We start from the raw sequence: 22,725 nt of genomic DNA, 5'->3' as shown, positions 1-22,725 counted from the left end.
TCTGGCGTTCGTAGATACAAGAAAATTGTTAAAATTCTTCAGAAACGTCACTTTTGAAGTGTTTTCTTGTACTTTTAAGCCACTCAGATACCCAACGGGCTCGGAAAGTGCAACGAAACCATCAAATTTTAGCTAGAAACTGTATTTTTGTCGATTTTTATTGAATTTGAACTATATTTCAACGTTTTTTGATGGTTCTGAGCCACCAAACACACTTAAAGCATGCAGAATCGACTCAGAATAGGAAAAGGAGACGTTTAGGTCAATTTTATGCATTCTGGCAAGTAAGTAAGTAAGTAAGTAAGTAAGTAATTTTATTGTGCTAAAAACATAAAGTTTATACACTCGTCCAAAGTTTACAAGAATGTAATAGTAAAAATAAACATAAAAACCATGCAATACAATACTTATGTAGATTATGAGCTAGCTACATGATAAACAAGAAATTACTCAAAATTATATTGAAAATATTCATTGAAACTATAAAAACTATTTTCGGTTAAGACATCCTTGATTTTTTTTAGAAATTGAGATGGTGGAAGGTTGCGGAAACTCTGAGATAATTTGTTAAAGAACACTATACAGAAATAGTTCCTGGCAGTTCTGCAACGGTTTATTCTCAAATTTTCGATTAACAAATTTGTGGACCTGGTATTATAGTCATGGAAAGAACTCAGTGTAGGAAATTGATTAATTTGGTTTACTAAAAATTTAAAACAGTGATAGATATACAAGCAGGGCAATGTCAAAATATTTAAGGATTGAAATGAAAATTTGCAATCATTACGATAACCAATACCTGAAAGGATTCTAATAGCTCTTCTTTGAAGCCTAAAAAGGTTTTGTGACGAGGCGCTGTGTCCCCAGATTAGTATACCATATACTAAGTGAGATTGTATTAGCGCATAATATGCAATTTTTAATATATTTTGATCAACACGATTTGATAAGTTTCTTAAGAGATAAGTATTTTTAGAAATGATGTGAACAATATAATCCACATGTTCATGCCAAAGTAATTTAGTATCTAGAACAATTCCGAGAAACTTGTTAGTACTTTTCGTATCCGCAAAAGACTTATCTGTCTTCAATGAAAATACCATCTGAAGTGATTTGTTCTTATTTACGCAAAGTTTGTTGGCGAAAAACCAAGGTTCCGCTTGCGAAGATATATTCATAAGAGTACTTATTACTAATGAAGATGACATTGCCTTTTTACTAAAAGTAGTATCGTCCGCGTACAATATCGTAAAAAAATCAGGGAAAAAGTATGGCAGATCGTTCACATAAATTAAGAAAATTAGAGGCCCTAAGATGGACCCCTGAGGTACACCATACGCGATTTGTTCTTTATCGGAGACTATACCATCAACAGAGACTACTTGCAATCGATTCAAAAGATACGATGAAATTAATCTAGTGGCATCTGGCTGAAAGTTGTAAAAAAAAAGTTTACGGATTAGTATTTCATGAGACATGCAGTCAAATGCCTTACTAAGATCTAGAAAGGCAGACACAAAATATTCACCATCTTGAAAGGATTTAACGACATTATCAATAAAAGATAGAACAGCTTTTTCAGTGGATAAGCCTTTTCGAAATCCAAACTGATTTGTACAAAACAAGTTATTACTAATAAAGAATTCAAGGATTTGTTCTAACATTAATTTTTCGAACACTTTAGACAACACTGGAAGAAGGGAGATTGGTCGATAGTTATCAACTTCATTGACATTACCTTTTTTGTATATTGGACATACTAAAGCCAATTTTAAGCAGTCTGGAAAAACCGAGTCAACAATACATTTATTTATTAATTTGGTCAAAGGTGCAATTAGTATATCCTTTACTGATTTTATAACGTCGACATTGAACCCATAAATATCTTTACTGCTCTTATTTTTTAATTTATTCAATGCCTCACGTACTTGTACCTCACTAACTGTCCTGAATTTAAAGAACATATGTGACGTGTTATTAACAGATATCATAATTTTAACAGGATCAAGATTAGTATTTGGTAAGGAATTAAGAATATTTTTAGCAATGCTCGAGAAATGTAAATTGAATTCGTTAGAGGAAATTTTTGTAGTTTCATGAATAGTACGTTTTCTACTTCTGTTTATTAATGACCACATAGCTTTAGAATTATTAGAATTGTTTTTAATAAAGACATTATTAGCTGCAATTTTAGCTTTTTTAACAGCTTCTTCATATTTACGCTTAAAGTTATTATACATTATTTTCAAACCCAAAGTCCCATATAATCTGTAAGAACTATATATTAGATGCAGAGTTTCTCGCATGATTTTTAAATCAGGGGTATACCAAATTATATTATGGACCTTGGATCTGTTACACGATAGTTTCTTCTCAGGACAGGCGATATTATAATACAATAGTAGCGTATCTATAAAGATCGAGAACAAATCAGACGCATTAAAGTCGCAATTTTGATCAATGAAACTCCAATCAACTTGTTGTAATAAATTAAAAAACATGATTTTCCCAAACTGTGAGATGGGCCTTACATATTTAGGGATAAATGAGTTATCGAATACAGCTTCCTTTAGAGTAACATTTACACATATTCCAGTATGGTCCGACTGATAAAGTTTAGCAGGTGTTATATTTATCATATCTGAATTAATATTAGTAAACACATTATCAAGTGTGTTGTTATAACGCGTTTTAAATCTGACAGTAGAATATAAGCCGTAGCTAGACAAAAGATTACAAAAATAATTGGCTTTTGCATCATTAGTGCCAAATAATAAGTTAAAATCTCCACCCACTATGACGTATTTAGATTTGCAATGAATTTCATTAAGAAGAATGACTATAGTATCAATAAATTTATGAAAATCGCCTTTTGGCGAGCGATAAACCGTTATTAAAATTAAATCTAACTTAGTGATAAGTACGCCGCATAATTCGCAATCCACCTCAGCAGAAAGTGCTGATACCTTATCAGACAGAATCTTGAAGGGGATACTTTGGTGCATCAGCTGCATGACTCCTCCATGCTTCTTTGAAGACCGCGCAAAAAATGCTGCCGTGTTGAAATCGGGCACATGAATATTATCGATTTCGATATGGTTCAACCAATGTTCACAAAGGCAGATACAATTTATTTTTAGAATTTCCACTTCTGAAAAAAGCATATTAAATTTGTTTCTAATGCACTGTATGTTTAAAAATAAAATTCGAAAACTGGCCCCTTTGAAACAGAAATTTTCTATTAATTCATTAGGGACGTATTCACTTTTTCGTTTTTTAAGAAGTAAAATTTTTTCACTAAAATTCCTTCCGGCCATAATTCCTCCTTGAAGAAATCCTTAAAAATTGTTTTCTCCACTGTGATTTTGAATGACACGCTTTTGGCAGTAGGCCTCTTAGGAAGTTTGTCAACACTAATTTCTTTATCAGAGAATTTAGACTTTAAGAATAGCTTCAAATCGTTTTCAGACGTGTTTGGATGTAAATTACCGACATAGATATACCCATTTCGCGGCACAGCCTTTATCAACGTATCATTTTCATTTGTAGCAGAAGCTTTACCTCGAATGAAGTTACGCTTTTTCTTTCTTGAGACAACAGTTTGAAAACCTTCGGCATCATTTAGGGCGTTGTGAGAAGATATTTCTTCATTTTTTTCATTTTTTTCCATGTTCGACGATGCTACGTTTAATGATGGATTAGATGGAATAAACGGGATAACCTTTGGGTCTAAAACGGATTTATTATTGTTATCCTTCGGAATTTTCTGCTGTTTATTAGTTTTTTGGCCGGATCGGTTTTGGACACTCTTATCGCGTGATGTTTTATAGTGTACTTTTTTTTTACACTCGTTTGTATCGTTTATGCCATCGGAAGATATATCGGAGAACACATCGACATCGAAAGAGGGCACCTTCAACAAATTATTTTTGGGATAATCTGTCAACATTTTTATCATATCAACATTGGAACTCTTCACATTGTTAAGCTCTTGTTTAAGACTTCGAATTTCGTCACGCAGGGAGACGGTGGCTGCTTCTATTGCCTTGCGTAAGATGCTAGAAAAGGTGTTGCTTTTTAGGAAACTAATTACTGTTTCCGTTATCAAAGTTTCTTCATCTCCTATCTTGACAGATGTACTCTCTGAAGTCGCTGTTTTATTGTGATGAAGACATTCCATTTCTGTTTCGGTAAAGAAACTAAACACTTCCTTTTTTTTATTTTTTTCACGAGCACAACTAGGGTGATAAGTTAGCCCACAAACTACACAACGTGTACACTTGCTTCTTAGCACTTGTTTGCATTTATCGCACTTTATTTCCGATTCACTTCTTTGAGAATCCGAAAACACTTCTTCACTCGTCGCCATCTTGTTCTGTGGCGTTCGTAGATACAAGAAAACTGTTAAAATTCTTCAGAAACGTCACTTTTGAAGTGTTTTCTTGTACTTTTAAGCCACTCAGATACCCTACGGGCTCGGAAAGTGCAACGAAACCATCAAATTTTAGCTAGAAACTGTATTTTTGTCGATTTTTATTGAATTTGAACTATATTTCAACGTTTTTTGATGGTTCTGAGCCACCAAACACACTTAAAGCATGCAGAATCGACTCAGAATAGGAAAAGGAGACGTTTAGGTCAATTTTATGCATTCTGGCGTTCGTAGATACAAGAAAACTGTTAAAATTCTTCAGAAACGTCACTTTTGAAGTGTTTTCTTGTACTTTTAAGCCACTCAGATACCCTACGGGCTCGGAAAGTGCAACGAAACCATCAAATTTTAGCTAGAAACTGTATTTTTGTCGATTTTTATTGAATTTGAACTATATTTCAACGTTTTTTGATGGTTCTGAGCCACCAAACACACTTAAAGCATGCAGAATCGACTCAGAATAGGAAAAGGAGACGTTTAGGTCAATTTTATGCATTCTGGCGTTCGTAGATACAAGAAAACTGTTAAAATTCTTCAGAAACGTCACTTTTGAAGTGTTTTCTTGTACTTTTAAGCCACTCAGATACCCTACGGGCTCGGAAAGTGCAACGAAACCATCAAATTTTAGCTAGAAACTGTATTTTTGTCGATTTTTATTGAATTTGAACTATATTTCAACGTTTTTTGATGGTTCTGAGCCATCAAACACACTTAAAGCATGCAGAATCGACTCAGAATAGGAAAAGGAGACGTTTAGGTCAATTTTATGCATTCTGGCGTTCGTAGATACAAGAAAACTGTTAAAATTCTTCAGAAACGTCACTTTTGAAGTGTTTTCGTGTACTTTTAAGCCACTCAGATACCCTACGGGCTCGGAAAGTGCAACGAAACCATCAAATTTTAGCTAGAAACTGTATTTTTGTCGATTTTTATTGAATTTGAACTATATTTCAACGTTTTTTGATTGTTCTGAGCCACCAAACACACTTAAAGCATGCAGAATCGACTCAGAATAGGAAAAGGAGACGTTTAGGTCAATTTTATGCATTCTGGCGTTCGTAGATACAAGAAAACTGTTAAAATTCTTCAGAAACGTCACTTTTGAAGTGTTTTCTTGTACTTTTAAGCCACTCAGATACCCTACGGGCTCGGAAAGTGCAACGAAACCATCAAATTTTAGCTAGAAACTGTATTTTTGTCGATTTTTATTGAATTTGAACTATATTTCAACGTTTTTTGATGGTTCTGAGCCACCAAACACACTTAAAGCATGCAGAATCGACTCCGAATAGGAAAAGGAGACGTTTAGGTAAATTTTATGCATTCTGGCGTTCGTAGATACAAGAAAACTGTTAAAATTCTTCAGAAACGTCACTTTTGAAGTGTTTTCTTGTACTTTTAAGCCACTCAGATACCCTACGGGCTCGGAAAGTGCAACGAAACCATCAAATTTTAGCTAGAAACTGTATTTTTGTCGATTTTTATTGAATTTGAACTATATTTCAACGTTTTTTGATGGTTCTGAGCCACCAAACACACTTAAAGCATGCAGAATCGACTCAGAATAGGAAAAGGAGACGTTTAGGTCAATTTTATGCATTCTGGCGTTCGTAGATACAAGAAAACTGTTAAAATTCTTCAGAAACGTCACTTTTGAAGTGTTTTCTTGTACTTTTAAGCCACTCAGATACCCTACGGGCTCGGAAAGTGCAACGAAACCATCAAATTTTAGCTAGAAACTGTATTTTTGTCGATTTTTATTGAATTTGAACTATATTTCAACGTTTTTTGATGGTTCTGAGCCACCAAACACACTTAAAGCATGCAGAATCGACTCAGAATAGGAAAAGGAGACGTTTAGGTCAATTTTATGCATTCTGGCGTTCGTAGATACAAGAAAACTGTTAAAATTCTTCAGAAACGTCAATTTTGAAGTGTTTTCTTGGACTTTTAAGCCACTCAGATACCCTACGGGCTCGGAAAGTGCAACGAAACCATCAAATTTTAGCTAGAAACTGTATTTTTGTCGATTTTTATTGAATTTGAACTATATTTCAACGTTTTTTGATGGTTCTGAGCCACCAAACACACTTAAAGCATGCAGAATCGACTCAGAATAGGAAAAGGAGACGTTTAGGTCAATTTTATGCATTCTGGCGTTCGTAGATACAAGAAAACTGTTAAAATTCTTCAGAAATGTCACTTTTGAAGTGTTTTCTTGTACTTTTAAGCCACTCAGATACCCTACGGGCTCGGAAAGTGCAACGAAACCATCAAATTTTAGCTAGAAACTGTATTTTTGTCGATTTTTATTGAATTTGAACTATATTTCAACGTTTTTTGATGGTTCTGAGCCACCAAACACACTTAAAGCATGCAGAATCGACTCAGAATAGGAAAAGGAGACGTTTAGGTCAATTTTATGCATTCTGGCGTTCGTAGATACAAGAAAACTGTTAAAATTCTTCAGAAACGTCACTTTTGAAGTGTTTTCTTGTACTTTTAAGCCACTCAGATACCCTACGGGCTCGGAAAGTGCAACGAAACCATAAAATTTTAGCTAGAAACTGTATTTTTGTCGATTTTTATTGAATTTGAACTATATTTCAACGTTTTTTGATGGTTCTGAGCCACCAAACACACTTAAAGCATGCAGAATCGACTCAGAATAGGAAAAGGAGACGTTTAGGTCAATTTTATGCATTCTGGCGTTCGTAGATACAAGAAAACTGTTAAAATTCTTCAGAAACGTCACTTTTGAAGTGTTTTCTTGTATTTTTAAGCCACTCAGATACCCTACGGGGTCGGAAAGTGCAACGAAACCATCAAATTTTAGCTAGAAACTGTATTTTTGTCGATTTTTATTGAATTTGAACTATATTTCAACGTTTTTTGATGGTTCTGAGCCACCAAACACACTTAAAGCACGCAGAATCGACTCAGAATAGGAAAAGGAGACGTTTAGGTCAATTTTATGCATTCTGGCGTTCGTAGATACAAGAAAACTATTAAAATTCTTCAGAAACGTCACTTTTGAAGGGTTTTCTTGTACTTTTAAGCCACTCAGATACCCTACGGGCTCGGAAAGTGCAACGAAACCAACAAATTTTAGCTAGAAACTGTATTTTTGTCGATTTTTATTGAATTTGAACTATATTTCAACGTTTTTTGATGGTTCTGAGCCACCAAACACACTTAAAGCATGCAGAATCGACTCAGAATAGGAAAAGGAGACGTTTAGGTCAATTTTATGCATTCTGGCGTTCGTAGATACAAGAAAACTGTTAAAATTCTTCAGAAACGTCACTTTTGAAGTGTTTTCTTGTACTTTTAAGCCACTCAGATACCCTACGGGCTCGGAAAGTGCAACGAAACCATCAAATTTTAGCTAGAAACTGTATTTTTGTCGATTTTTATTGAATTTGAACTATATTTCAACGTTTTTTGATGGTTCTGAGCCACCAAACACACTTAAAGCATGCAGAATCGACTCAGAATAGGAAAAGGAGACGTTTAGGTCAATTTTATGCATTCTGGCGTTCGTAGATACAAGAAAACTGTTAAAATTCTTCAGAAACGTCACTTTTGAAGTGTTTTCTTGTACTTTTAAGCCACTCAGATACCCTACGGGCTCGGAAAGTGCAACGAAACCATCAAATTTTAGCTAGAAACTGTATTTTTGTCGATTTTTATTGAATTTGAACTATATTTCAACGTTTTTTGATGGCTCTGAGCCACCAAACACACTTAAAGCATGCAGAATCGACTCCGAATAGGAAAAGGAGACGTTTAGGTCAATTTTATGCATTCTGGCGTTCGTAGATACAAGAAAGCTGTTAAAATTCTTCAGAAACGTCACTTTTGAAGTGTTTTCTTGTACTTTTAAGCCACTCAGATACCCTACGGGCTCGGAAAGTGCAACGAAACCATCAAATTTTAGCTAGAAACTGTATTTTTGTCGATTTTTATTGAATTTGAACTATATTTCAACGTTTTTTGATGGTTCTGAGCCACCAAACACACTTAAAGCATGCAGAATCGACTCAGAATAGGAAAAGGAGACGTTTAGGTCAATTTTATGCATTCTGGCGTTCGTAGATACAAGAAAACTGTTAAAGTTCTTCAGAAACGTCATTTTTGAAGTGTTTTCTTGTACTTTTAAGAAAGAAAACACTTCAAAAGTGACGTTTCTGAAGAATTTTAGCAGTTTTCTTGTATCTACGAACGCCAGAATGCATAAAATTGACCTAAACGTCTCCTTTTCCTATTCTGAGTCGATTCTGCATGCTTTAAGTGTGTTTGGTGGCTCAGAACCATCAAAAAACGTTGAAATATAGTTCAAATTCAATAAAAATCGACAAAAATACAGTTTCTAGCTAAAATTTGATGGTTTCGTTGCACTTTCCGAGCCCGTAGGGTATCTGAGTGGCTTAAAAGTACAAGAAAACACTTCAAAAGTGACGTTTCTGAAGAATTTTAACAGTTTTCTTGTATCTACGAACGCCAGAATGCATAAAATTGACCTAAACGTCTCCTTTTCCTATTCTGAGTCGATTCTGCATGCTTTAAGTGTGTTTGGTGGCTCAGAACCATCAAAAAACGTTGAAATATAGTTCAAATTCAATAAAAATCGACAAAAATACAGTTTCTAGCTAAAATTTGATGGTTTCGTTGCACTTTCCGAGCCCGTAGGGTATCTGAGTGGCTTAAAAGTACAAGAAAACACTTCAAAAGTGACGTTTCTGAAGAATTTTAACAGTTTTCTTGTATCTACGAACGCCAGAATGCATAAAATTGACCTAAACGTCTCCTTTTCCTATTCTGAGTCGATTCTGCATGCTTTAAGTGTGTTTGGTGGCTCAGAACCATCAAAAAACGTTGAAATATAGTTCAAATTCAATAAAAATCGACAAAAATACAGTTTCTAGCTAAAATTTGATGGTTTCGTTGCACTTTCCGAGCCCGTAGGGTATCTGAGTGGCTTAAAAGTACAAGAAAACACTTCAAAAGTGACGTTGCTGAAGAATTTTAACAGTTTTCTTGTATCTACGAACGCCAGAATGCATAAAATCGACCTAAACGTCTCCTTTTCCTATTCTGAGTCGATTCTGCATGCTTTAAGTGTGTTTGGTGGCTCAGAACCATCAAAAAACGTTGAAATATAGTTCAAATTCAATAAAAATCGACAAAAATACAGTTTCTAGCTAAAATTTGATGGTTTCGTTGCACTTTCAGAGCCCGTAGGGTATCTGAGTGGCTTAAAAGTACAAGAAAACACTTCAAAAGTGACGTTTCTGAAGAATTTTAACAGTTTTCTTGTATCTACGAACGCCAGAATGCATAAAATTTACCTAAACGTCTCCTTTTCCTATTCTGAGTCGATTCTGCATGCTTTAAGTGTGTTTGGTGGCTCAGAACCATCAAAAAACGTTGAAATATAGTTCAAATTCAATAAAAATCGACAAAAATACAGTTTCTAGCTAAAATTTGATGGTTTCGTTGCACTTTCCGAGCCCGTAGGGTATCTGAGTGACTTAAAAGTACAAGAAAACACTTCAAAAGTGACGTTTCTGAAGAATTTTAACAGTTTTCTTGTATCTACGAACGCCAGAATGCATAAAATTGACCTAAACGTCTCCTTTTCCTATTCTGAGTCGATTCTGCATGCTTTAAGTGTGTTTGGTGGCTCAGAACCATCAAAAAACGTTGAAATATAGTTCAAATTCAATAAAAATCGACAAAAATACAGTTTCTAGCTAAAATTTGATGGTTTCGTTGCACTTTCCGAGCCCGTAGGGTATCTGAGTGGCTTAAAAGTACAAGAAAACACTTCAAAAGTGACGTTTCTGAAGAATTTTAACAGTTTTCTTGTATCTACGAACGCCAGAATGCATAAAATTGACCTAAACGTCTCCTTTTCCTATTCGGAGTCGATTCTGCATGCTTTAAGTGTGTTTGGTGGCTCAGAACCATCAAAAAACGTTGAAATATAGTTCAAATTCAATAAAAATCGACAAAAATACAGTTTCTAGCTAAAATTTGATGGTTTCGTTGCACTTTCCGAGCCCGTAGGGTATCTGAGTGGCTTAAAAGTACAAGAAAACACTTCAAAAGTGACGTTGCTGAAGAATTTTAACAGTTTTCTTGTATCTACGAACGCCAGAATGCATAAAATTGACCTAAACGTCTCCTTTTCCTATTCTGAGTCGATTCTGCATGCTTTAAGTGTGTTTGGTGGCTCAGAACCATCAAAAAACGTTGAAATATAGTTCAAATTCAATAAAAATCGACAAAAATACAGTTTCTAGCTAAAATTTGATGGTTTCGTTGCACTTTCCGAGCCCGTAGGGTATCTGAGTGGCTTAAAAGTACAAGAAAACACTTCAAAAGTGACGTTTCTGAAGAATTTTAACAGTTTTCTTGTATCTACGAACGCCAGAATGCATAAAATTGACCTAAACGTCTCCTTTTCCTATTCTGAGTCGATTCTGCATGCTTTAAGTGTGTTTGGTGGCTCAGAACCATCAAAAAACGTTGAAATATAGTTCAAATTCAATAAAAATCGACAAAAATACAGTTTCTAGCTAAAATTTGATGGTTTCGTTGCACTTTCCGAGCCCGTAGGGTATCTGAGTGGCTTAAAAGTACAAGAAAACACTTCAAAAGTGACGTTTCTGAAGAATTTTAACAGTTTTCTTGTATCTACGAACGCCAGAATGCATAAAATTGACCTAAACGTCTCCTTTTCCTATTCTGAGTCGATTCTGCGTGCTTTAAGTGTGTTTGGTGGCTCAGAACCATCAAAAAACGTTGAAATATAGTTCAAATTCAATAAAAATCGGCAAAAATACAGTTTCTAGCTAAAATTTGATGGTTTCGTTGCACTTTCCGAGCCCGTAGGGTATCTGAGTGGCTTAAAAGTACAAGAAAACACTTCAAAAGTGACGTTTCTGAAGAATTTTAACAGTTTTCTTGTATCTACGAACGCCAGAATGCATAAAATTGACCTAAACGTCTCCTTTTCCTATTCTGAGTCGATTCTGCATGCTTTAAGTGTGTTTGGTGGCTCAGAACCATCAAAAAACGTTGAAATATAGTTCAAATTCAAAAAAAATCGACAAAAATACAGTTTCTAGCTAAAATTTGATGGTTTCGTTGCACTTTCCGAGTCCGTAGGGTATCTGAGTGGCTTAAAAGTACAAGAAAACACTTCAAAAGTGACGTTTCTGAAGAATTTTAACAGTTTTCTTGGATCTACGAACGCCAGAATGCATAAAATTGACCTAAACACCTCCTTTTCCTATTCTGAGTCGATTCTGCATGCTTTAAGTGTGTTTGGTGGCTCAGAACCATCAAAAAACGTTGAAAAATAGTTCAAATTCAATAAAAATCGACAAAAATACAGTTTCTAGCTAAAATTTGATGGTTTCGTTGCACTTTCCGAGCCCGTAGGATATCTGAGTGGCTTAAAAGTACAAGAAAACACTTCAAAAGTGACGTTTCTGAAGAATTTTAACAGTTTTCTTGTATCTACGAACGCCAGAATGCATAAAATTGACCTAAACGTCTCCTTTTCCTATTCTGAGTCGATTCTGCATGCTTTAAGTGTGTTTGGTGGCTCAGAACCATCAAAAAACGTTGAAATATAGTTCAAATTCAATAAAAATCGACAAAAATACAGTTTCTAGCTAAAATTTGATGGTTTCGTTGCACTTTCCGAGACCGTAGGGTATCTGAGTGGCTTAAAAGTACAAGAAAACACTTCAAAAGTGACGTTTCTGAAGAATTTTAACAGTTTTCTTGTATCTACGAACGCCAGAATGCATAAAATTGACCTAAACATCTCCTTTTCCTATTCTGAGTCGATTCTGCATGCTTTAAGTGTGTTTGGTGGCTCAGAACCATCAAAAAACGTTGAAAAATAGTTCAAATTCAATAAAAATCGACAAAAATACAGTTTCTAGCTAAAATTTGATGGTTTCGTTGCACTTTCCGAGCCCGTAGGATATCTGAGTGGCTTAAAAGTCCAAGAAAACACTTCAAAAGTGACGTTTCTGAAGAATTTTAACAGTTTTCTTGTATCTACGAACGCCAGAATGCATAAAATTGACCTAAACGTCTCCTTTTCCTATTCTGAGTCGATTCTGCATGCTTTAAGTGTGTTTGGTGGCTCAGAACCATCAAAAAACGTTGAAATATAGTTCAAATTCAATAAAAATCGTCAAAAATACAGTTTCTAGCTAAAATTTGATGGTTTCGTTGCACTTTCCGAGCCCGTAGGGTATCTGAGTGGCTTAAAAGTACAAGAAAACACTTCAAAAGTGACGTTTCTGAAGAATTTTAACAGTTTTCTTGTATCTACGAACGCCAGAATGCATAAAATTGACCTAAACGTCTCCTTTTCCTATTCTGAGTCGATTCTGCATGCTTTAAGTGTTTTTGGTGGCTCAGAACCATCAAAAAACGTTGAAATATAGTTCAAATTCCATAAAAATCGACAAAAATACAGTTTCTAGCTAAAATTTGATGGTTTCGTTGCACTTTCCGAGCCCGTAGGGTATCTGAGTGGCTTAAAAGTACAAGAAAACACTTCAAAAGCGACGTTTCTGAAGAATTTTAACAGTTTTCTTGTATCTACGAACGCCAGAATGCATAAAATTGACCTAAACGTCTCCTTTTCCTATTCTGAGTCGATTCTGCATGCTTTAAGTGTGTTTGGTGGCTCAGAACCATCAAAAAACGTTGAAATATAGTTCAAATTCAATAAAAATCGACAAAAATACAGTTTCTAGCTAAAATTTGATGGTTTCGTTGCACTTTCCGAGCCCGTAGGGTATCTGAGTGGCTCAAAAGTACAAGAAAACACTTCAAAAGTGACGTTTCTGAAGAATTTTAACAGTTTTCTTGTAGCTACGAACGCCAGAATGCATAAAATTGACCTAAACGTCTCCTTTTCCTATTCTGAGTCGAATCTGCATGCTTTAAGTGTGTTTGGTGGCTCAGAACCATCAAAAAACGTTGAAATATAGTTCAAATTCAATAAAAATCGACAAAAATACAGTTTCTAGCTAAAATTTGATGGTTTAGTTGCACTTTCCGAGCCCGTAGGGTATCTGAGTGGCTTAAAAGTACAAGAAAACACTTCAAAAGTGACGTTTCTGAAGAATTTTAACAGTTTTCTTGTATCTACGAACGCCAGAATGCATAAAATTGACCTAAACGTCTCCTTTTCCTATTCTGAGTCGATTCTGCATGCTTTAAGTGTGTTTGGTGGCTCAGAACCATCAAAAAACGTTGAAATATAGTTCAAATTCAATAAAAATCGACAAAAATACAGTTTCTAGCTAAAATTTGATGGTTTCGTTGCACTTTCCGAGCCCGTAGGGTATCTGAGTGGCTTAAAAGTACAAGAAAACACTCCAAAAGTGACGTTTCTGAAGAATTTTAACAGTTTTCTTGTATCTACGAACGCCAGAATGCATAAAATTGACCTAAACGTCTCCTTTTCCTATTCTGAGTCGATTCTGCATGCTTTAAGTGTGTTTGGTGGCTCAGAACCATCAAAAAACGTTGAAATATAGTTCAAATTCAATAAAAATCGACAAAAATACAGTTTCTAGCTAAAATTTGATGGTTTCGTTGCACTTTCCGAGCCCGTAGGGTATCTGAGTGGCTTAAAAGTACAAGAAAACACTTCAAAAGTGACGTTTCTGAAGAATTTTAACAGTTTTCTTGAATCTACGAACGCCAGAATGCATAAAATTGACCTAAACGTCTCCTTTTCCTATTCTGAGTCGATTCTGCATGCTTTAAGTGTGTTTGGTGGCTCAGAACCATCAAAAAACGTTGAAATATAGTTCAAATTCAATAAAAATCGACAAAAATACAGTTTCTAGCTAAAATTTAATGGTTTCGTTGCACTTTCCGAGCCCGTTGGGTATCTGAGTGGCTTAAAAGTACAAGAAAACACTTCAAAAGTGACGTTTCTGAAGAATTTTAACAGTTTTCTTGTATCTACGAACGCCAGAATGCATAAAATTGACCTAAACGTCTCCTTTTCCTATTCTGAGTCGATTCTGCATGCTTTAAGTGTGTTTGGTGGCTCAGAACCATCAAAAAACGTTGAAATATTGTTCAAATTCAATAAAAATCGACAAAAATACAGTTTCTAGCTAAAATTTGATGGTTTCGTTGCACTTTCCGAGCCCGTAGGGTATCTGAGTGGCTTAAAAGTACAAGAAAACACTTCAAAAGTGACGTTTCTGAAGAATTTTAACAGTTTTCTTGTATCTACGAACGCCAGAATGCATAAAATTGACCTAAACGTCTCCTTTTCCTATTCTGAGTCGATTCTGCATGCTTTAAGTGTGTTTGGTGGCTCAGAACCATCAAAAAACGTTGAAATATAGTTCAAATTCAATAAAAATCGACAGAAATACAGTTTCTAGCCAAAATTTGATGGTTTCGTTGCACTTTCCGAGCCCGTGGGGTATCTGAGTGGCTTAAAAGTACAAGAAAACACTTCAAAAGTGACGTTTCTGAAGAATTTTAACAGTTTTCTTGTATCTACGAACGCCAGAATGCATAAAATTGACCTAAACGTCTCCTTTTCCTATTCTGAGTCGATTCTGCATGCTTTAAGTGTGTTTGGTGGCTCAGAACCATCAAAAAACGTTGCAATATAGTTCAAATTCAATAAAAATCGACAAAAATACAGTTTCTAGCTAAAATTTGATGGTTTCGTTGCACTTTCCGGCCCGTAAGGTATCTGAGTGGCTTAAAAGTACAAGAAAACACTTCAAAAGTGACGTTTCTGAAGAATTTTAACAGTTTTCTTGTATCTACGAACGCCAGAATGCATAAAATTGACCTAAACATCTCCTTTTCCTATTCTGAGTCGATTCTGCATGCTTTAAGTGTGTTTGGTGGCTCAGAACCATCAAAAAACGTTGAAATATAGTTCAAATTCAATAAAAATCGACAAAAATACAGTTTCTAGCTAAAATTTGATGGTTTCGTTGCACTTTCCGAGCCCGTAGGGTATCTGAGTGGCTTAAAAGTACAAGAAAACACTTCAAAAGTGACGTTTCTGAAGAATTTTAACAGTTTTCTTGTATCTACGAACGCCAGAATGCATAAAATTGACCTAAACGTCTCCTTTTCCTATTCTGAGTCGATTCTGCATGCTTTAAGTGTGTTTGGTGGCTCAGAACCATCAAAAAGCGTTGAAATATAGTTCAAATTCAATAAAAATCGACAAAAATACAGTTTCTAGCTAAAACTTGATGGTTTCGTTGCACTTTCCGAGCCCGTAGGGTATCTGAGTGGCTTAAAAGTACAAGAAAACACTTCAAAAGTGACGTTTCTGAAGAATTTTAACAGTTTTCTTGTATCTACGAACGCCAGAATGCATAAAATTGACCTAAACGTCTCCTTTTCCTATTCTGAGTCGATTCTGCATGCTTTAAGTGTGTTTGGTGGCTCAGAACCATCAAAAAACGTTGAAATATAGTTCAAATTCAATAAAAATCGACAAAAATACAGTTTCTAGTTAAAATTTGATGGTTGCGTTGCACTTTCCGAGCCCGTAGGGTATCTGAGTGGCTTAAAAGTACAAGAAAACACTTCAAAAGTGACGTTTCTGAAGAATTTTAACAGTTTTCTTGTATCTACGAACGCCAGAATGCATAAAATTGACCTAAACGTCTCCTTTTCCTATTCTGAGTCGATTCTGCATGCTTTAAGTGTGTTTGGTGGCTCAGAACCATCAAAAAACGTTGAAATATAGTTCAAATTCAATAAAAATCGACAAAAATACAGTTTCTAGCTAAAATTTGATGGTTTCGTTGCACTTTCCGAGCCCGTAGGGTATCTGAGTGGCTTAAAAGTACAAGAAAACACTTCAAAAGTGACGTTTCTGAAGAATTTTAACAGTTTTCTTGTATCCACGAACGCCAGAATGCATAAAATTGACCTAAACGTCTCCTTTTCCTATTCTGAGTCGATTCTGCATGCTTTAAGTGTGTTTGGTGGCTCAGAACCATCAAAAAACGTTGAAATATAGTTCAAATTCAATCAAAATCGACAAAAATACAGTTTCTAGCTAAAATTTGATAGTTTCGTTGCACTTTCCGAGCCCGTAGGTTATCTGAGTGGCTTAAAAGTACAAGAAAACACTTCAAAAGTGACGTTTCTGAAGAATTTTAACAGTTTTCTTGTATCTACGAACGCCAGAATGCATAAAATTGACCTAAACGTCTCCTTTTCCTATTCTGAGTCGATTCTGCATGCTTTAAGTGTGTTTGGTGGCTCAGAACCATCAAAAAACGTTGAAATATAGTTCAAATTCAATAAAAATCGACAAAAATACAGTTTCTAGCTAAAATTTGATGGTTTCGTTGCACTTTCCGAGCCCGTAGGGTATCTGAGTGGCTTAAAAGTACAAGAAAACACTTCAAAAGTGACGTTTCTGAAGAATTTTAACAGTTTTCTTGTATCTACGAACGCCAGAATGCATAAAATTGACCTAAACGTCTCCTTTTCCTATTCTGAGTCGATTCTGCATGCTTTAAGTGTGTTTGGTGGCTCAGAACCATCAAAAAACGTTGAAATATAGTTCAAATTCAATAAAAATCGACAAAAATACAGTTTCTAGCTAAAATTTGATGGTTTCGTTGCACTTTCCGAGCCCGTAGGGTATCTGAGTGGCTTAAAAGTACAAGAAAACACTTCAAAAGTGACGTTTCTGAAGAATTTTAACAGTTTTCTTGTATCTACGAACGCCAGAATGCATAAAATTGACCTAAACGTCTCCTTTTCCTATTCTGAGTCGATTCTGCATGCTTTAAGTGTGTTTGGTGGCTCAGAACCATCAAAAAACGTTGAAATATAGTTCAAATTCAATAAAAATCGACAAAAATACAGTTTCTAGCTAAAATTTGATGGTTTCGTTGCACTTTCCGAGCCCGTAGGGTATCTGAGTGGCTTAAAAGTACAAGAAAACACTTCAAAAGTGACGTTTCTGAAGAATTTTAACAGTTTTCTTGTATCTACGAACGCCAGAATGCATAAAATTGACCTAAACGTCTCCTTTTCCTATTCTGAGTCGATTCTGCATGCTTTAAGTGTGTTTGGTGGCTCAGAACCATCAAAAAACGTTGAAATATAGTTCAAATTCAATAAAAATCGACAAAAATACAGTTTCTAGCTAAAATTTGATGGTTTCGTTGCACTTTCCGAGCCCGTAGGGTATCTGAGTGGCTTAAAATTACAAGAAAACACTTCAAAAGTGACGTTTCTGAAGAATTTTAACAGTTTTCTTGTATCTACGAACGCCAGAATGCATAAAATTGACCTAAACGTCTCCTTTTCCTATTCTGAGTCGATTCTGCATGCTTTAAGTGTGTTTGGTGGCTCAGAACCATCAAAAAACGTTGAAATATAGTTCAAATTCAATAAACATCGACAAAAATACAGTTTCTAGCGAAAATTTGATGGTTTCGTTGCACTTTCCGAGCCCGTAGGGTATCTGAGTGGCTTAAAAGTACATGAAAACACTTCAAAAGTGACGTTTCTGAAGAATTTTAACAGTTTTCTTGTATCTACGAACGCCAGAATGCATAAAATTGACCTAAACGTCTCCTTTTCCTATTCTGAGTCGATTCTGCATGCTTTAAGTGTGTTTGGTGGCTCAGAACCATCAAAAAACGTTGAAATATGGTTCAAATTCAATAAAAATCGACAAAAATACAGTTTCTAGCTAAAATTTGATGGTTTCGTTGCACTTTCCGAGCCCGTAGGGTATCTGAGTTGCTTAAAAGTACAAGAAAACACTTCAAAAGTGACGTTTCTGAAGAATTTTAACAGTTTTCTTGTATCTACGAACGCCAGAATGCATAAAATTGACCTAAACGTCTCCTTTTCCTATTCTGAGTCGATTCTGCATGCTTTAAGTGTGTTTGGTGGCTCAGAACCATCAAAAAACGTTGAAATATAGTTCGAATTCAATAAAAATCGACAAAAATACAGTTTCTAGCTAAAATTTGATGGTTTCGTTGCACTTTCCGAGCCCGTAGGGTATCTGAGTGGCTTAAAAGTACAAGAAAACACTTCAAAAGTGACGTTTCTGAAGAACTTTAACAGTTTTCTTGTATCTACGAACGCCAGAATGCATAAAATTGACCTAAACGTCTCCTTTTCCTATTCTGAGCCGATTCTGCATGCTTTAAGTGTGTTTGGTGGCTCAGAACCATCAAAAAACGTTGAAATATAGTTCAAATTCAATAAAAATCGACAAAAATACAGTTTCTAGCTAAAATTTGATGGTTTCGTTGCACTTTCCGAGCCCGTAGGGTATCTGAGTGGCTTAAAAGTACAAGAAAACACTTCAAAAGTGACGTTTCTGAAGAATTTTAACAGTTTTCTTGTATCTACGAACGCCAGAATGCATAAAATTGACCTAAACGTCTCCTTTTCCTATTCTGAGTCGATTCTGCATGCTTTAAGTGTGTTTGGTGGCTCAGAACCATCAAAAAACGTTGAAATATAGTTCAAATTCAATAAAAATCGACAAAAATGCAGTTTCTAGCTAAAATTTGATGGTTTCGTTGCACTTTCCGAGCCCGTAGGGTATCTGAGTGGCTTAAAAGTACAAGAAAACACTTCAAAAGTGACGTTTCTGAAGAATTTTAACAGTTTTCTTGTATCTACGAACGCCAGAATGCATAAAATTGACCTAAACGTCTCCTTTTCCTATTCTGAGTCGATTCTGCATGCTTTAAGTGTGTTTGGTGGCTCAGAACCATCAAAAAACGTTGAAATATAGTTCAAATTCAATAAAAATCGACAAAAATACAGTTTCTAGCTAAAATTTGATGGTTTCGTTGCACTTTCCGAGCCCGTAGGGTATCTGAGTGGCTTAAAAGTACAAGAAAACACTTCAAAAGTGACGTTTCTGAAGAATTTTAACAGTTTTCTTGTATCTACGAACGCCAGAATGCATAAAATTGACCTAAACGTCTCCTTTTCCTATTCTGAGTCGATTCTGCATGCTTTAAGTGTGTTTGGTGGCTCAGAACCATCAAAAAACGTTGAAATATAGTTCAAATTCAATAAAAATCGACAAAAATACAGTTTCTAGCTAAAATTTGATGGTTTCGTTGCACTTTCCGAGCCCGTAGGGTATCTGAGTGGCTTAAAAGTACAAGAAAACACTTCAAAAGTGACGTTTCTGAAGAATTTTAACAGTTTTCTTGTATCTACGAACGCCAGAATGCATAAAATTGACCTAAACGTCTCCTTTTCCTATTCTGAGTCGATTCTGCATGCTTTAAGTGTGTTTGGTGGCTCAGAACCATCAAAAAACGTTGAAATATAGTTCAAATTCAATAAAAATCGACAAAAATACAGTTTCTAACTAAAATTTGATGGTTTCGTTGCACTTTCCGAGCCCGTAGGGTACCTGAGTGGCTTGAAAGTACAAGAAAACACTTCAAAAGTGACGTTTCTGAAGAATTTTAACAGTTTTCTTGTATCTACGAACGCCAGAATGCATAAAATTGACCTAAACGTCTCCTTTTCCTATTCTGAGTCGATTCTGCATGCTTTAAGTGTGTTTGGTGGCTCAGAACCATCAAAAAACGTTGAAATATAGTTCAAATTCAATACAAATCGACAAAAATACAGTTTCTAGCTAAAATTTGATGGTTTCGTTGCACTTTCCGAGCCCGTTGGGTATCTGAGTGGCTTAAAAGTACAAGAAAACACTTCAAAAGTGACGTTTCTGAAGAATTTTAACAGTTTTCTTGTATCTACGAACGCCAGAATGCATAAAATTGACCTAAACGTCTCCTTTTCCTATTCTGAGTCGATTCTGCATGCTTTAAGTGTGTTTGGTGGCTCAGAACCATCAAAAAACGTTGAAATATAGTTCAAATTCAATAAAAATCGACAAAAATACAGTTTCTAACTAAAATTTGATGGTTTCGTTGCACTTTCCGAGCCCGTTGGGTATCTGAGTGGCTTAAAAGTACAAGAAAACACTTCAAAAGTGACGTTTCTGAAGAATTTTAACAGTTTTCTTGTATCTACGAACGCCAGAATGCATAAAATTGACCTAAACGTCTCCTTTTCCTATTCTGAGTCGATTCTGCATGCTTTAAGTGTGTTTGGTGGCTCAGAACCATCAAAAAACGTTGAAATATAGTTCAAATTCAATAAAAATCGACAAAAATACAGTTTCTAGCTAAAATTTGATGGTTTCGTTGCACTTTCCGAGCCCGTAGGGTATCTGAGTGGCTTAAAAGTACAAGAAAACACTTCAAAAGTGACGTTTCTGAAGAATTTTAACAGTTTTCTTGTATCTACGAACGCCAGAATGCATAAAATTGACCTAAACGTCTCCTTTTCCTATTCTGAGTCGATTCTGCATGCTTTAAGTGTGTTTGGTGGCTCAGAACCATCAAAAAACGTTGAAATATAGTTCAAATTCAATAAAAATCGACAAAAATACAGTTTCTAACTAAAATTTGATGGTTTCGTTGCACTTTCCGAGCCCGTAGGGTACCTGAGTGGCTTGAAAGTACAAGAAAACACTTCAAAAGTGACGTTTCTGAAGAATTTTAACAGTTTTCTTGTATCTACGAACGCCAGAATGCATAAAATTGACCTAAACGTCTCCTTTTCCTATTCTGAGTCGATTCTGCATGCTTTAAGTGTGTTTGGTGGCTCAGAACCATCAAAAAACGTTGAAATATAGTTCAAATTCAATACAAATCGACAAAAATACAGTTTCTAGCTAAAATTTGATGGTTTCGTTGCACTTTCCGAGCCCGTTGGGTATCTGAGTGGCTTAAAAGTACAAGAAAACACTTCAAAAGTGACGTTTCTGAAGAATTTTAACAGTTTTCTTGTATCTACGAACGCCAGAATGCATAAAATTGACCTAAACGTCTCCTTTTCCTATTCTGAGTCGATTCTGCATGCTTTAAGTGTGTTTGGTGGCTCAGAACCATCAAAAAACGTTGAAATATAGTTCAAATTCAATAAAAATCGACAAAAATACAGTTTCTAACTAAAATTTGATGGTTTCGTTGCACTTTCCGAGCCCGTAGGGTATCTGAGTGGCTTAAAAGTACAAGAAAACACTTCAAAAGTGACGTTTCTGAAGAATTTTAACAGTTTTCTTGTATCTACGAACGCCAGAATGCATAAAATTGACCTAAACGTCTCCTTTTCCTATTCTGAGTCGATTCTGCATGCTTTAAGTGTGTTTGGTGGCTCAGAACCATCAAAAAACGTTGAAATATAGTTCAAATTCAATAAAAATCGACAAAAATACAGTTTCTAGCTAAAATTTGATGGTTTCGTTGCACTTTCCGAGCCCGTAGGGTATCTGAGTGGCTTAAAAGTACAAGAAAACACTTCAAAAGTGACGTTTCTGAAGAATTTTAACAGTTTTCTTGTATCTACGAACGCCAGAATGCATAAAATTGACCTAAACGTCTCCTTTTCCTATTCTGAGTCGATTCTGCATGCTTTAAGTGTGTTTGGTGGCTCAGAACCATCAAAAAACGTTGAAATATAGTTCAAATTCAATAAAAATCGACAAAAATACAGTTTCTAGCTAAAATTTGATGGTTTCGTTGCACTTTCCGAGCCCGTAGGGTATCTGAGTGGCTTAAAAGTACAAGAAAACACTTCAAAAGTGACGTTTCTGAAGAATTTTAACAGTTTTCTTGTATCTACGAACGCCAGAATGCATAAAATTGACCTAAACGTCTCCTTTTCCTATTCTGAGTCGATTCTGCATGCTTTAAGTGTGTTTGGTGGCTCAGAACCATCAAAAAACGTTGAAATATAGTTCAAATTCAATAAAAATCGACAAAAATACAGTTTCTAGCTAAAATTTGATGGTTTCGTTGCACTTTCCGAGCCCGCAGGGTATCTGAGTGGCTTAAAAGTACAAGAAAACACTTCAAAAGTGACGTTTCTGAAGAATTTTAACAGTTTTCTTGTATCTACGAACGCCAGAATGCATAAATTTGACCTAAACGTCTCCTTTTCCTATTCTGAGTCGATTCTGCATGCTTTAAGTGTGTTTGGTGGCTCAGAACCATCAAAAAACGTTGAAATATAGTTCAAATTCAATAAAAATCGACAAAAATACAGTTTCTAGCTAAAATTTGATGGTTTCGTTGCGCTTTCCGAGCCCGTAGGATATATGAGTGGCTTAAAAGTACAAGAAAACACTTCAAAAGTGACGTTTCTGAAGAATTTTAACAGTTTTCTTGTAT

At 35.3% G+C, this 22,725-nt stretch overlaps 1 protein-coding gene across 1 annotated transcript; it reads right to left on the bottom strand.

Moving 5' to 3' along the window:
- Window positions 1-1,100: 1,100 nt before the first annotated feature.
- Window positions 1,101-4,369, bottom strand: LOC135119503 (uncharacterized; the record flags this gene model as incomplete). Its single annotated transcript, XM_064043910.1, has 3 exons — window positions 4,314-4,369; window positions 3,562-4,238; window positions 1,101-3,151 (listed from the first exon to the last, which is right to left on the bottom strand). Coding segments are annotated over exons 1-3 (2,784 nt in total), but the record flags the coding sequence as incomplete, so codon positions are not given.
- Between the last annotated feature and the right edge of the window lie 18,356 nt (window positions 4,370-22,725).

The sequence above is a fragment of the Zophobas morio genome, unplaced genomic scaffold (assembly GCF_036711695.1).
Source record: "Zophobas morio isolate AGI-343-1 ecotype UQ-CSIRO unplaced genomic scaffold, CSIRO_AGI_Zmor_V1 ptg000268l, whole genome shotgun sequence".
NCBI classification, from domain to species: Eukaryota; Metazoa; Arthropoda; class Insecta; order Coleoptera; family Tenebrionidae; genus Zophobas; species Zophobas morio.
Note: the sequence above shows the minus strand (reverse complement) of the source record. Positions and strands in the feature narration are given on the sequence as shown.